This window comes from Chelonia mydas, chromosome 27, assembly GCF_015237465.2.
Source record: "Chelonia mydas isolate rCheMyd1 chromosome 27, rCheMyd1.pri.v2, whole genome shotgun sequence".
NCBI classification, from domain to species: Eukaryota; Metazoa; Chordata; order Testudines; family Cheloniidae; genus Chelonia; species Chelonia mydas.
In genome coordinates, this window is record NC_057860.1 from 8,778,168 (window position 1) to 8,791,663 (window position 13,496).

General features: G+C 57.0%; 1 protein-coding gene across 2 annotated transcripts in view; it reads right to left on the bottom strand.

Moving 5' to 3' along the window:
- Positions 1-3,173: 3,173 nt before the first annotated feature.
- The window catches only part of ITGA3 (integrin subunit alpha 3), a 42,764-nt gene continuing 32,441 nt past the window's right edge, over positions 3,174-13,496 (bottom strand). Inside the window, exons 17-26 of one of the 2 annotated variants that reach the window (XM_037886660.2) lie at positions 13,175-13,254; positions 12,392-12,469; positions 11,798-11,900; positions 11,544-11,720; positions 10,988-11,095; positions 10,300-10,413; positions 9,346-9,444; positions 8,774-8,899; positions 6,897-7,051; positions 5,463-5,604 (exon numbers count right to left, since the gene is read on the bottom strand). In XM_037886660.2, the coding sequence (XP_037742588.1) occupies positions 6,941-7,051; positions 8,774-8,899; positions 9,346-9,444; positions 10,300-10,413; positions 10,988-11,095; positions 11,544-11,720; positions 11,798-11,900; positions 12,392-12,469; positions 13,175-13,254 (996 nt within the window). In that variant the 3' untranslated portion in view covers positions 5,463-5,604; positions 6,897-6,940. Of the gene's footprint in view, positions 5,605-6,896; positions 7,052-8,773; positions 8,900-9,345; positions 9,445-10,299; positions 10,414-10,987; positions 11,096-11,543; positions 11,721-11,797; positions 11,901-12,391; positions 12,470-13,174; positions 13,255-13,496 lie in introns of both variants that reach the window. The other variant, XM_043536659.1, reaches the window with a different exon arrangement.

A 13,496-nucleotide genomic window follows, 5' to 3' on the forward strand; every position in this document is an offset into this window, starting at 1 on the left:
ACCGCATGAAGTTAAAGGAACTCGGCTTGTCCAGCCCAGCGAAGGCTGAGCCGGGAGACGAGCGCTCTCTGGACCTACACGAGGTGGCCCCAATGAAGCGTAAGGACAATGTAGGCTCAAGAACAAATGGGGATAAACTCCCCAGGAGTAAATTGATGCTGCAAAGGAAAAGGTTTCTAACCCCCAGAGGAGGGCAGCTCCGGAGCAGCCTCCCAACAGCGCGGGGGTTCAACAATGTAAATGTTTGAAACTTGAGACTGATTTATCAACCCCTGTGGTAGCAGGGGCTGCGCTCCGCTCCGTGACCCACCCATTCTCCCTCCAACCCAGCAGGCCCACAACCATGAAGGTATTTAGATGCCTAACTCCCACTGAAATCAATTCGAGTTAGACACCTAGATCTCTTTGAGAATCCGGACCTCACTCATCAGAGCCCAGAGACCAAGCTCAAGAAACCGCTTGTTAGGATATAGATATTCAGGCCTGTCTGCAAAGGCCTGTACTTTAAGAATTTAGGTATATTCTTGTCACTTGGCTAGTTATAGAGGTATAAAAGAAAGAATCAAAATCACTGTCTGCTGGTGTAAGGTCCTTCTCTTACTGTGACAGTCTGAGGCCCTGTTCTTAGGCTAAGGCCCTTGGCTAAGCAACAGAGGCAGCCATAAGCTGGGAAGCGACCGGTCACAGCCTCACATTCCAAACTAGTCACATTGAAAGAAGGTGCTATTGAGCTGTTAGGATACAATCCTGTCCTGATAGTGCCTATCACCTCCAGAGAAAGGGAAGTGCCTAGAAGATGTAAAAGGAAACTTAGTTTGATAGCATCCTGTCTGGCAAGAACTCACTTATCAATAGCTGGGATGTGAAATCCTCACTTCTGTATTGTTTTGTCATTATAGTTCCCACTTTGCTATTGTTTGTCTGTATAATCTCTGTCTGGTTCTGTGATTGTTCCTGTCTGCTGTATAATTAATTTTGCTGGGTGTAAACTAATTAAGGTGGTGGGATATAATTGGTTACATAGTCATGTTACAATATGTTAGGATTGGTTAGTTAAATTTCAGGAAAATGATTCAGGAAAATGATAAGGTATTGCTAAGCCGAACTCAAGTTTTACTATATAGTCTGCAGTCAATCAGGAAGTGAGGGGGTGGGTGTGGGGAGGGGAAATGGGAACAGGGAATGGGGGTGGGGAAATTGGAATCATGTTTGGCTAAAGGGGGAAATGGGAAAGGGGGTAAGGAAATTGGAATCATGTTTGGCTAAGGGCTGGAATGGGAACAGGGACACAGGTGTAAGGCTCTGTGGTGTCAGAGCTGGGAAGGGGGACACTAAGGAAGGAAACTGGAATCATGCTTGCTGGAAGTTCACCTCAATAAACATCGAATTGTTTGCACCTTTGGACTTCGGGTATTGTTGCTCTCTGTTCATGGGAGAAGGACCAGGGAAGTAAGTGGGTGAAGGAATAAGCCCCCTAACACCGCTCCTCCCCCACCAATACATCAGAAGCAGGAAGCCTTCCAAACAATCAGGGGGGGCCACTGGATGATCGAGGTGCTTAAGAAGCACTCAAGGAAGACAAGGCCATTGCGGAGAAGCTAAATGCGTTCTTTGCATCGGTCTTCACTGCAGGAGATGTGAGGGAAATTCCCGCACCTGAGCCATTCTTTTTAGGTGACAAATCTGAGGACCTGTCCCAGATTGAGGTGTCAATAGAGAAGGTTTTAGAATAAATTGATACATTAAACAGTAATAAGTCACCAGGACCAGATGGTATTCACCCGCGAGTTCTGAAGGAATGAAATCATGAATGGCATGGAGAAAGTGTTACTTGCTCCTTCACATAATGCAAGAACCAGGGGTCACCCAAAGAAATGAATAGGCAGCAGGTTTTAAACAAGCCCAGAGAAGAATTTCTTTGCGCAAGGCAGTTAACCTGTGGAACTCATTGCCAGGTGCTGTTAGGAAGGACAAAACTATAACCAGATTCAAAGAAGAGCTAGAGAAGTTCCTGAAAGACAGGTCCACTCCTGGCTATCAGCCAAGATGGTCAGGGATGCAACCCCATGGTCTGGGCGTCTCTAGCCTCTCTTTGCCAGAAGCCGGGAATGGACGACAGGGGATGGATCACTGGGTGGTTGTCTGGTCTCTTCGTTCCCTCTGAAGCATGTGGTGCCGGCCACTGTTGGCAGACAGGATACTGGGCTAGCTGGACCCTGGGCCTGACCCAGCACTGCCGTTCTCATGTCTTCTTGGCCAATCTACCTCACCCCACAACATCACTGCCCTGACTGGGGCAATAACCTTCCACAGCTGCCGCTCCTCGTGGGGTTTCCAAATCTCACTACCGCAGCGACATCTGGCGGCCAAAGAAAATATGACCGCTCCTGCCGAGATTCTCCCGAGGTCAAACCCAGATTATCATCATTGGTATTGGGACAGCACCTAACAGCCCCCGTCCCAGACCAGGACCCCTGTGTGCTAGGCGCTGTACAAACACAGATTATTAGTTAGATTTCCCCCCTCCTGCAGCCCAGTCCCCACTGCACCATGCTTAAAAAAAATGCATCTTTCTTTTCTAGGTGTTGCAGTTTGCAAATGGGTTAATGTCAGCACCCAGCGGGCCAGGTTCTGTTCCCCAGGATGCTGGTGAAGTGTCTTCCACAATTTGGCTGTAACGAATCCAAAGGAGGATTCCTTATTGAGGCAGCTGGCCGCTAACGGACCCTGGTTCCCAGGCTAATCAACAACCCACCTTTGCTGCCCAGTGTTACCATGTAGGCCCTGGCCTAGAACCCAGGTCCAAAAGAGGCTGTAAATTAGACACCGTTGCTCTGGCTTTGTGCTGGCAGAAGAGAGAAGTATCAGGCCTGGTGTCCTGAGACCTCCTACCCCCAACCTGAAGCTCCATTTATAGTCCAGAAGGTGCTTGGTAGGGATGGGCAGGATGGCCTAATAGGGAGGACCTAGGAGTGGTGGGTTCTAGTCCCAGCCCTGCTCCTAGCAACTCACCTTCCCTCTCTGTAAAATGGGGTAATGAAACTGACCACCTTTGTAAAGCACTTTGAGATCTACTGATGAAAAGTGCTATGTATGGTGAATACCCGGAGTGTGCATCTGGGGTTTAACCCTGGGGGCGGGGGGGTGGAAGGTGGACTGTAGGAAACTGCATGTTACAAATCAAGGAACAATTTTTATTTGACACCATCATAACCGCTCAAGCATATTCACATCAAGGCGCAGTGACTCCAGCCCTCCAGTACCATAAAAGAAACGAACTCCAGTGATCAACAGCAAAAAAACCCCAAATACACGCTTAATAATTTAATACCCCCAGCCGAGGGCACAGAGGGAGTGTCAGAGAGTGGTCAGCGTAGGAAACTCTCATTCTTGCAGGTTCCTTTATTGTAAACCAGGGTGACACCTCCCAATTAAAGCATTGTGTGATGCCTGCAAGAACGCCCCCTAGCAAGAGCGCACAAGCGGAACGTGCCCAGCGGCTAGGGAGTGCTGGGAACAGAACGTTTCATGCCCATGGATCCTTCCAGCCGACGGAGCATGAAAACTCAGCTGCACGGTTGGGATGGGAAAGGGAGGCCCGGTGATGCCTGCAGCAAGCTGAGGGGGCCACGTGGGGGCAGAGTGCTGACTGGGGCAGGATCAGCGGTAACTCTGTGAAAACATCCCCTGCCAGGCCTTTCCTGTTGCAGGACCCCTGGGGTCAAGCCCTGTGCTACTCCCTAGGAGTAGCTGGAGAGGGGACCACCGGCTCTAGGCTTAAGCAGATCCAGCCACCAGAAAGTGGGGACCATGAAGGGGAGGAAGCTGGTGCTGCAGCTACAAAGAGCCATGAGGTTCCCCCGACTTAGCAGCACCTCCCTAGGCAAGGGCAGATTGAGCAGGACACAGAGCAGACTTTTCTCTAGTTGCATTGGCTCCAGCAGAGCTAACGGGGGGGGAGGGCGGGGGGGTGTCAGCAGGTGGGGCATAACGCCACACAGGGATCAAGGCTGCAGTAGCCTCAAATCAGCCCCTGCAGTTTAAGGCTCAAAGCAAGATCCCAGCCTGCAGCCTTGCGGGGGGAGGGAGTTGGGGCGCACAGGGCCCAGAGTCTGTTCCTTCAGAGGAGTCAATAAAGATCGGGCAGCGTTTGACCCCTGCATCCGGCTGGTTACATAGCAAAGCCTCGGCTGAAAAGAGCCCTTACCTGTCCCATCCTTGGAGGGGAGCCGAGACCTGCTGCTTGCAAGTCGATGGGGAGGGACCATCCCGCGGGGATGACAAAGCCTGCCCTTGCCTCCCCCCACAACGTCCACCCTTCCCAAACCAAAAGCATGGCTCTCCATGGGCTGTACCCCAGTAACAATCAGAGAACAGCTGCTCTCCGCCCCAAACAAAGAACGTCCAGGGGACAAGCAGGGAAAGGTACCAGTAGCTCTCACATAAGAAATTCCAGTGGCAAAACATCCAGTGTGGCGCATGGAGGGGGCTGTGATGAGGCTGAAGGGTGTTGCCTTGGCTCACCCCCCTACAGGATCAGGGGGTTCCGAGTATGGGAGCTGCTTCCCCTCTTCAGTCTGGGTGCAGAACGCCAGGGCCAGTGCCGGCGGCTGAGTGCGGGCGTTGGCGGGTGCCGGGGAGAAGCAGCGACCCTGAACGTCCATCAAAGACCGCACGGGTCAGGGCGAGTGTCTGTGTGCTGCATTCACCGCCACCCGAGTGAATCGGTGCAAGTGAGTCTGTGCACGAGGGGCCGTGCGTGCAGACGGATCCCGGAGGAGGAGCGTGCTCCGTGCACTAGTCAGCTGTGGGCAAGCATGGGACAGTGGTGGGGGTGTCATGTGGTTCGTGGGCGTCTCGGGGTCTTGACACAACCCACACCAAAATGCTGTAAGCTTCCAAGCGTGTGCGGGGACTTGATTGCACGAGAGATCATCTCCGCGTGCGTGCGTGTAAAGGGCAGGCAAAGCAATGCTCTGTGCACCCAAGAGCATCGGGTAAGACCCAACCGTCTGTGCACAAGTGCACGGCCGAGATGCCGAGGGGCTGTGCGAGACCACACGCTGTCTGTGCGTAAGGAGGCACTTTGCAGTACACGCGAGCGTGACAGAGAGCGAGAGAGCTGGGGGCGGGGTGAGGGCTGGGGCCCAGGCCGCACACGCAGCAATGATGCCCAGGCAGAAGAATGTGTCTATATGTGTGAAATAATCCATTTGTGCAAAACAAAAAGCCCCTCGTGTTCCCACTGCTGGGTCTCGTGTTGCACGGCTGCTCCCAGGCCCCTCGAGAAAGCTTTGGGGTTGCCGTTCTATGCGGTATAACTTAGGATAAATAACATGTCCTTCGCTGACAGGGGGCTGGTCCCTGGGCTAGTTACGCAGAGCAGCGACGTGGTCACGGGGCAAGCCGAGCAGACAGGGTGGCGGGAGGGGGAGGGAGGGGTCAGTAGTACTTCTCCGACTCCTGCCAATTTGTTACCCAGTGTTTCTTGTGCTTCCGGGGCAGGAAGCCGTCAGCAGGCCGGTAGCGCTCCTCCTGGCGGATCCGCACCGCGTGGTACTTGGGCATGATCCGGTAATAGCGGGTCCGCTTGAAGAAGTCACACTGCGCAGAGGGGAGAGGAAGGGGATGGAGGTTAACATCAAACTTCAATGGCCAGAGAAAGAAATCAGAGCGGGAGAGAGAAATCAGAACGAGAAAGAGAAATCAGGGACAGAAATCAGAGAAACATCAGAAGGAAATCAGAGAGAGCACGCGAGATCAGAAAGAAAAATGAGCGCAAAATCAGAGAGATGAAAGGGAGAAAAAGACCAAAGAAAAGAGAGAAAGAAAAAGATCAGAAAAATAGAAACAACAACAACAAAAGGAACAAGAGCAAACGAGAAAAGAGAGACAGACAGACTTTGACTCTTTCCCCGGCAGGGGAGACAACAGAATCCAGAGGCTGCTCTGAGAAACATTTGGTCAGTGACGCTGGAAAGGGGGAGACAGACATTAGCGTTAGTTAAACGGCAGCACAGTTGGACAGACAACCACAGCTGGACGGCGTGCCTGGAATTGCTGGTTCTCCTTCCCGTCTGCAGTTCTATCCCCTGGGCAGTCAGCGGCGGTTTGGTCCTTCGTGGGAAGATCCCGACTCCCTCATTCAGCATCAGCGCCCCCTAGTGTCACAGCAGCATCCTGGGCCCCTGTTCTACCCTTCTCTCGATTCGGGTTTCTTCTGACTCTGCCCACTGGTGCAGCTGTCCCACGCACAAGGCTCAGCCCGCGCCACCACACAGGTGAGGGATAGTGACGCGTCAGGCACGAGGGTGGCGATGCCCTTTTAATCCAGCCGGGCAACGCGTGCAAATGGTCACGGGGTGCCACAAATGTGCAGCACCCTCTCCCTCCTCCCCCCCACCCCGAGGTTTGGTGCTGTACCCTCCCCAGGTACTCCTCTTTTGCATCATCGGGGCTTTTACGGCAGGGACCTCGGGGCAGATCCCGAGCTAGCAAAGAGCGAGACAATCGCAAACGTGGGTTGGAGCCAACCGAGTGGAACAGCGGATACACACACACAACCACACACACACACACACACTCTGAGCCCCCCTGGAGCCTGTGCAGAGTTCAGCGGCAGGTGGAGGGGAGCCAGGGAAAAGCAGAGGGGGATTAGGGTTAGGGGCATGCCAGCGAAAGTGCAGTCCGATGATTTGTTCCCTGGCTGCGAGGGTATCAGACCAGACCACACACAGAGACTCAGTGGAAACTCAGTGGGCCCCTCAACGGAGAGATGCAGCCCAGACAGGGAAAGGATTAATAGGAGAAGGCATGACAGAGACAGGGAGGAAGTGAGAAGTCAATATCCCATAGGCCCCGCCCCTTTGTGTGTTGCCCCGCCCCCCGTTCATTACCAAGAGGATGGAGTGGGCTCTCAGGGCAAAGGGGCAGCCCCGAGCTAGTAGTCATCAGTCAGCCGCTCCGTTTCAGACGGCTGGATCTTCATCTCCGCCTTCTGGCCCTTGGCCTCGTACATGGCGCGGGTGCTCGCCCTCCGGAAGAAGCCGCACTACGAGGAAGCAGGTGACACCGGTCAGGGGCAATGGGTGGCGGGGAATCCCTTGGGAGGAAAGGCTCCAGCCCACAGTTGGCTGCTTCTCAGTGGCAGACGGGCTGATCTCTTGTGTGTATCGATTGATAAAGGGCTTTGGGAACCCTGCGTAGCAGGGCCGGATCGGGAAGGCGGGTTGGGGATATGGACGTACTTCCTAATCAGCTGGGTCATTCCGGCTTCCCATTGAACAAGCTCAACTGAACTCTGCTCTGAGAGACGGCCCCTTCTGACTCACCTGATCTGCTCCCCCGTGATGCCTGAAATACCCGTTCGCTCCCGCTAGCCTAGTGGAGTGGAAGCAGCAATCCGGATTCTATTCCGAATCATGCATCATCAATTAAGTTCCTACTGTGCAATTGAAGGGGGGAAAAAACCAGCTTAACTCTCAGATCCCCAGGTGGCACTTGCAGGGTTAGGAGGAGTCTTCCCCAGGGCCCCCTCCAGAATTTGGAGCAGCCCAGTGGGGTGGGAGTGGAGGCAAAGGTGGCTTTACACCACCTTTTAACCTCCAGGATTCTGGGGCTGGTGGGATAAGGTAGAGCAGGCCATGGGACTGCTCTAATTTACACCCCAAGGGACCGTCGTGCAGCCGAGAACAGCTGGAGCTCAGAGCAATGCGGCCACACCCCAACCATCTCTGGAGCACGTACCTAGCATATTCTAGTGCTGGGAAGAGCGCAGGGCAGCAGTGTTGGGGGATTCCCCAAGCTGGGGTGATCTCTGGGGTTTCCAGCTCCTCTATGCCGCCCAGTATCAGGGCTGCTATCTTGCAAAGCCGTCAGCCGTGATCCCCGAGAGAGGAGAAGTCGCTTTCCAAAGCTGAACTGTATTTAAACAATACAGCCGGAACACCAGACGTGCAATCCCACGGGGGTATTCACACAGCTCAACTGGGCCCAGGGGAGGCTCGCGGCATTCCCTGCTCCGAACACACGCTGGACAAGCCCCAGAGACAGCAGGGGTTGAGAGAAGCCCAAAACTTCCTCAGCCCCACTCCCAAAAATGGCAGTTTATCCCAATTTGCTAGAACCCAGTCAAGTTAAGCAGGGGTGGAACGGAGAGCTCCAAGGAACAGCTCAGATGCTGCTGCAGGGAGTGATGCTAGTGATTCAATAGGGGGCACTGTTCTCACCGAGCCACGCCCTGGCATAAAGCAGAGGCTCCCGACTGCCAATCATTCCCCGATGCTTCATATAAGTGGGGCATTAAATACAGTCAGTCTCCCTAAATCCCCTTCTGATGCTCTTCTGCATCCTGTCTGACAGTCTAGTTGTGTGCTGCTAAACAGTGGCCACGATCCACCCCAGAGGTGGCTGCATCTCAGCGGCGGGCGAAGAGATCTCTGTGTGTCGTCTGCAAAGGACTCCGGGACCCTTCACGATGAAAGACTGCGGGGTCGCCAGCCTAGCCTGAACCTCTCTAGGCTGAGAATCTCTCGAGAAGCAGCTTTCTAAAGGGCCCTCGCGCTGCTGAAATTGGGGACCTCGGAATGCGTTACGGATGCGGTCACCGGGTTGCAGGGCTCATGGTCCACCGGTGTCTTGAGCATGCCAGGCCTCAGCGCTGTTCCCACAGCTCCGTCACTCACTCCCAGCGGCTCCTGTATCAGCCTAGACGGAGAGCAGGAATCCCTCACCCCCCGCCCTGCGCTCCGAAGGGAACAGCAGCCCCTCTCACCTTCCACAGCAGCAGGATGATCAGCCCCAGCAGCAGCAGCCCTGCCCCTACCGCCACCAGCACCAGCCACAGCTCGATCTCCACCGGCTGCTCCTCGACCAGCTCCGAGTCGATGTCCACGAAGAACTGGGAGCCAAACGCAATGAACAGACAGGATGGGACGGCAGCTGCACAACTGTGCACCTGGCTGGGGGGGGGGGGGGAGCTCCTGGCTATTGTCGTCCCAGCCTCTCCCAGCAGGAGGCGCTGTCGGGGGTGGTGCCAGAGAGCTGGCGATGGGGGCTGGGGAACTCCCAGCTACTCCAGTTCCAGCCACTTCCAGCAGGAGGCGCTGTCGGGGATGGTGTAGAAGCACTGGCTATGGGCTGGGGGGGAGAACTCCCAGCTACTCCAGTTCCAGCCACTTCCAGCAGGAGGCGCTGTCGGGGATGGTGTAGAAGCACTGGCTATGGGCAGGGGGGGGAACTCCCAGCTACTCCAGTTCCAGCCACTTCCAGCTGGAGGCGCTGAAGGCAAGAGCAGGCAAACACACGCCCTGCACCCAGAGAAGGAAGCAATCCGGGCTCACTCACCCGCACCGTCTGGTTCTTCATGTTGATGGTGGGAACGTTTGTCTTGAGGAACAGCGTCGCCAGCCCATCCACCTTGACACGGTCAAAGTCGCTGAACTCCTGTGGAGGCCGGGGTGGGGGGACGAGGGTAGGGAGCGTGAAATGGGGCGGCTTGTAAACTAGGCCAGGAGTGTATCTCCACTTTAACACAGCCCCCCCCCCCCCCCCCCCATCCTTCTCCCCCACCTTGGTGCTGATGAACCCCGACGGCCCTGCAGGCCCAGCGTCGTCCTTGGAGCAGATACTGCCTGACCAAGCTTCCCCCAGGGGCCAACCCCAGGCGAGAGGCAAGCTAGGCCCTCTGGCTCATTCTGCCCTCGGCCCCGCTGCAGAGATTGCTGGGAATGGGGACGAGCGATGCCAGCTGGAGTACGGGATGGAGGGGTGGCCATTGCCGCTAGGAACCCAGTTGAGACCTCCCAACTCATTGCATGCAGTGTCTGGTCACTGCCTTCCCTCCATCATATTCCAGCCAGTGGCCTAGAGGGGCTTGGCACCACAGGGACCCCGGCAGTGCCGGACCAATCATCCATCCCAGTACCCCATCTCTGACAGCAGCCAGCACCAGCTGCCTCCAGGGAAGGTGCAAGAAACCCCTGCAGCGGGCTGATGTGGAGCAATCTGCCCGGGCGACCCTGCTCTCATCCTGATAGTGCAAGATTAGCTTAAACCTGAGTTTGTTAGCGTTTACAGGGATACTCCTGCTACCCATATAAATGGCCGAGCCCTCTTGTAATTTTGCTAAGTTCCTGGCTCCAATTTTATCTTGTGGCCATGAGTTCCGCCGACTAATTGTGCTTAGCGTGAATCCGTCTTTCGTGAATTTTAAATATCTCATCACCGATTTCCCCCCCCCCCATTGATAAAATCCGCCCTCCCAGAGCGGTAGGGGACCGTGGGCAGTTTGGGGCTGACCTCAATGAAGGTGCTGTTCCACACCCGCGCTCGGACGCTGACGGTTGTCGTGTGCCTGGAGTCCCGGATGGGGCACTGGAACCAGATGCAGCGAGACGACCCCTTAGAGCAGCTCTGGGGGCGGGAAACAAAAGAAGCCGGCGTGTTAGTGGGCGGGTCCAGGCGGATGTACATAGGAGGGTCTTCCCAAGGGGAAGCGTCTCTGTGTCAGAGCAGCTCGCCCAGACAGTAACGCCCATTCCAGGCTGGGCTAGGAGCTTGTGAAGAGAAGTCGGGGTGCGGGGGGGGAGCTTCTGAAATGAATCAGTGCTGGATGGTTACGCCCCCAACACCATGTGCAGAATATCGATCAGTTACAGGCCTGATCAGCTGACACTCTTTGACACCACACCATTGTAACCCAGGCAACCGGCTGTGGGAGACAACTGCCCTCTAGTGGGCACAATCAGAACTACTCAACCACGTGTCATAGGTCTCACACTGCCACCAGCTAGCGGAGATTCCCCCTGAGCTCTTGGGCTTCTGGAGCAGGCGGAGCTGGGGTCTATCCCACAGTCATTGTCTCTGGAGTTGGGGTCCGTGAAGGACAGGCTATGGATTGCGCTGGGTGTGTGAATAGTGAGACACTACCAGGGACCCCAGCTCTCCTCCGGGGCCGGGCTGAAGCTGCCACGAGACCAGCACTCACCAGCAACGTTTCCGACTTGGCTTTCTTGGAGGCGGCGAGGATGACGGGGGGCTCGGCCTGCAGCGCCGTCTCCAGGTCGCGCTTCTGCCGGGCGGAGCTGGAGAGGAGCTGGAAAGGAAGGGAGTCGGTTACACGCCTCCAGGGTCTGCACCTCATGGAGGGCTGAGCACGCTCCCGCACCTGAGGACGCAAAGCAGGGCAGAGGGCGCACGGGTTGGCGACCCCTCACCAAGGCTCAGAGTCCAACTACCTGGCCCCCCACCTCTCTGGGGCAGAGGACACAGGAACCATTGGCCTGACTCCCTCCGCAGGAGGTCTCCAGGGCAGAGCCTCCAGGGCGGTGTTGGCTGCAGGCCATGCCTTCAGCTGCTGCCCACCGGCGCTTTGGGATGGCGCTGCTCCCCGCGGGGCGGTGGGTGCCGGTGCAGTGCAGCGAAGTTTAGCTGCGGGGTGGGGAGAGGCGGGGCAGGGCAGGGCGAGCCAGAGAAGAGGCACGAAAGGCGAGGGAGAGGGCGCGCCGGCGGGCAGGGAGCAGGGGCCGCCGAGCCTGACTCACGGTGAGGTTGAGGGGATTGATGACGCCCCCCGGTGGCTGGCAGTGCTGGCCCTCGTTGCCGCTCACGAGGATCTCCGTGGGGTACAGCAGCCACTTGCCGTTGTGGATTTCGTAGGGCCACTCGAAGCCCAGGACGATGGTGCCCAGCGAGCCCAGAGACTCCCCCTTGGTGCTCACCTGCAATGCAAAACCCAGTTGGGACGTGGCCACCGCCTTCTCCCCCGGCTACGCTTCCCCATCGGGAGCCTCCGTACCTGGAAACTGAAGCTGACCGGGCTCCCCACATCCAGCTCGCTCTTCATGGCGGACTCCCCCATCACCTTCCCGCTGAAGGATGTCTGGAGGGGCGGGGACATCCTGCCAGGGAGGAGAGCAGCTGGGTCAACAGGGCAGGGCGGGGGAGACTGCTGCTGGGAGAGGGGACGTGGGGCGTAGGAAGGGGTGATTTGCTGGGGTCTACACGAACTAGGTTCAGAGCTGGAAGTGGCAGGCTGAGCTTGGGGGGCCCTGAGTGGGTCCAAGCCGGGCATAGAGGGCCTAGACCCAGGAGCAGCCCAGGCTGGGTAGATGGGAGCAATGCCTGGGGGTACGCAGGGTCTCTTCATCAATGGCTGTAGAGGAAACACACTCCTGGGCTAGGCCTCTCGGTTCTAGGCAGCCCCAGCCCCTGCCCAGATTCCTTATGGGGCGCCAGCCTCTGAGCAGGGCGAGATGTGGGGCTCAGCACCCCCAATTCACACTCCCTGCACCCATTTCTCACTGGAGACAGAGGTGCCTCCCGGGGGCGGGAATTCGGGGACCCAAGAACCCGCTGAACCGAGGGGGGCACGAGCCCCAGAGATACGCACAGGGTGAGAGACGCCTGGACGGTATAGTCCACCTGCAGCTCGGCCCACACTGGCTCCAGATCCTCCTGGTAACTCAGCCTGCCGAGACAGGGCAGAAATAACAGCACGGGGCAGTTCGCACCTCGCTCCCTGCCCTGGAGCAGAGCTACAGACGCACACGAGGTTCTTCAGCCAGACCCCATCAGCCTCAGAGCCCGTAGGGGGCGCTCTCTGAGCCCTGAGCCAATGCTGACCCCAGAGCGGCGCTAAGGGGCGCTGCGCTGCAGGGAACGGTGTGGGTGGCTCAGTAGGGGGTCGCTCTGCGCGGACTCCAATTCCCCAGCACAGGGATAGGGGGCGCTGTAGGTGCGATTTTTCAGAGTTGGTCCTGACTCCTTGTGCTCATTAAGGGCCCCATGGCACTTCTGGACGCCCCGTGTCCCGGCATAACTCAAGGAGTTGCATTCCACCTGGCCTGGGGTGTCAGCTGGCTACAGCATTCGCTTTCCTTTCCTTTCCGAGACTGTTGCGTGACGTTGCTACGCGCTGTTAATTAACTGCCCCGTTCCGCCCCAGAGGTGGCCGCCTTTCTGCAGCAGGCGAAGCAATCCCTGGGCATTGATGGCAAAGTGCTGCAGGGGTGTGTGTGGGGGTGGATTGTTCACTATGGAAAGGCCTGGCCTTGCTTCCTGTTTTCTGTCCTGCCAGCTGAGCTGCTTCCCAAGCTGGTTTAACTCACTCATCCAGCACCCCTCCCCCTTGCAGATGGACCCCCCAGCGCCCGCGCCCCTCCAGGGGACTCACGTGGAGAGCTGGAGCTGAGCTGTGACCTCGCGGGTGTCCAGGGTGATGCCGATGGCTTCAAAGGTGATGATCAGCTCTGCCTGCACCAGAGGGGACAGAGCGCTGCAAGGCCAGGTCCCCGTGGGGCCATGCCTGGCACGGGCTTTACCAATCAAACTGGGGCCCCCCCGACCCTCCTGCCACAGACCCCTGGGGTGGGGGAAGCTCAGATCTCATTGAAACGCCCAGTGATCACCCACCGTGGGGGCCGTGGACACCTGGCACCCACCCCCACCCACGCTGCAAGAGTCCCAAGGCGGTCGGTGCCCACAGGCTGCCATGC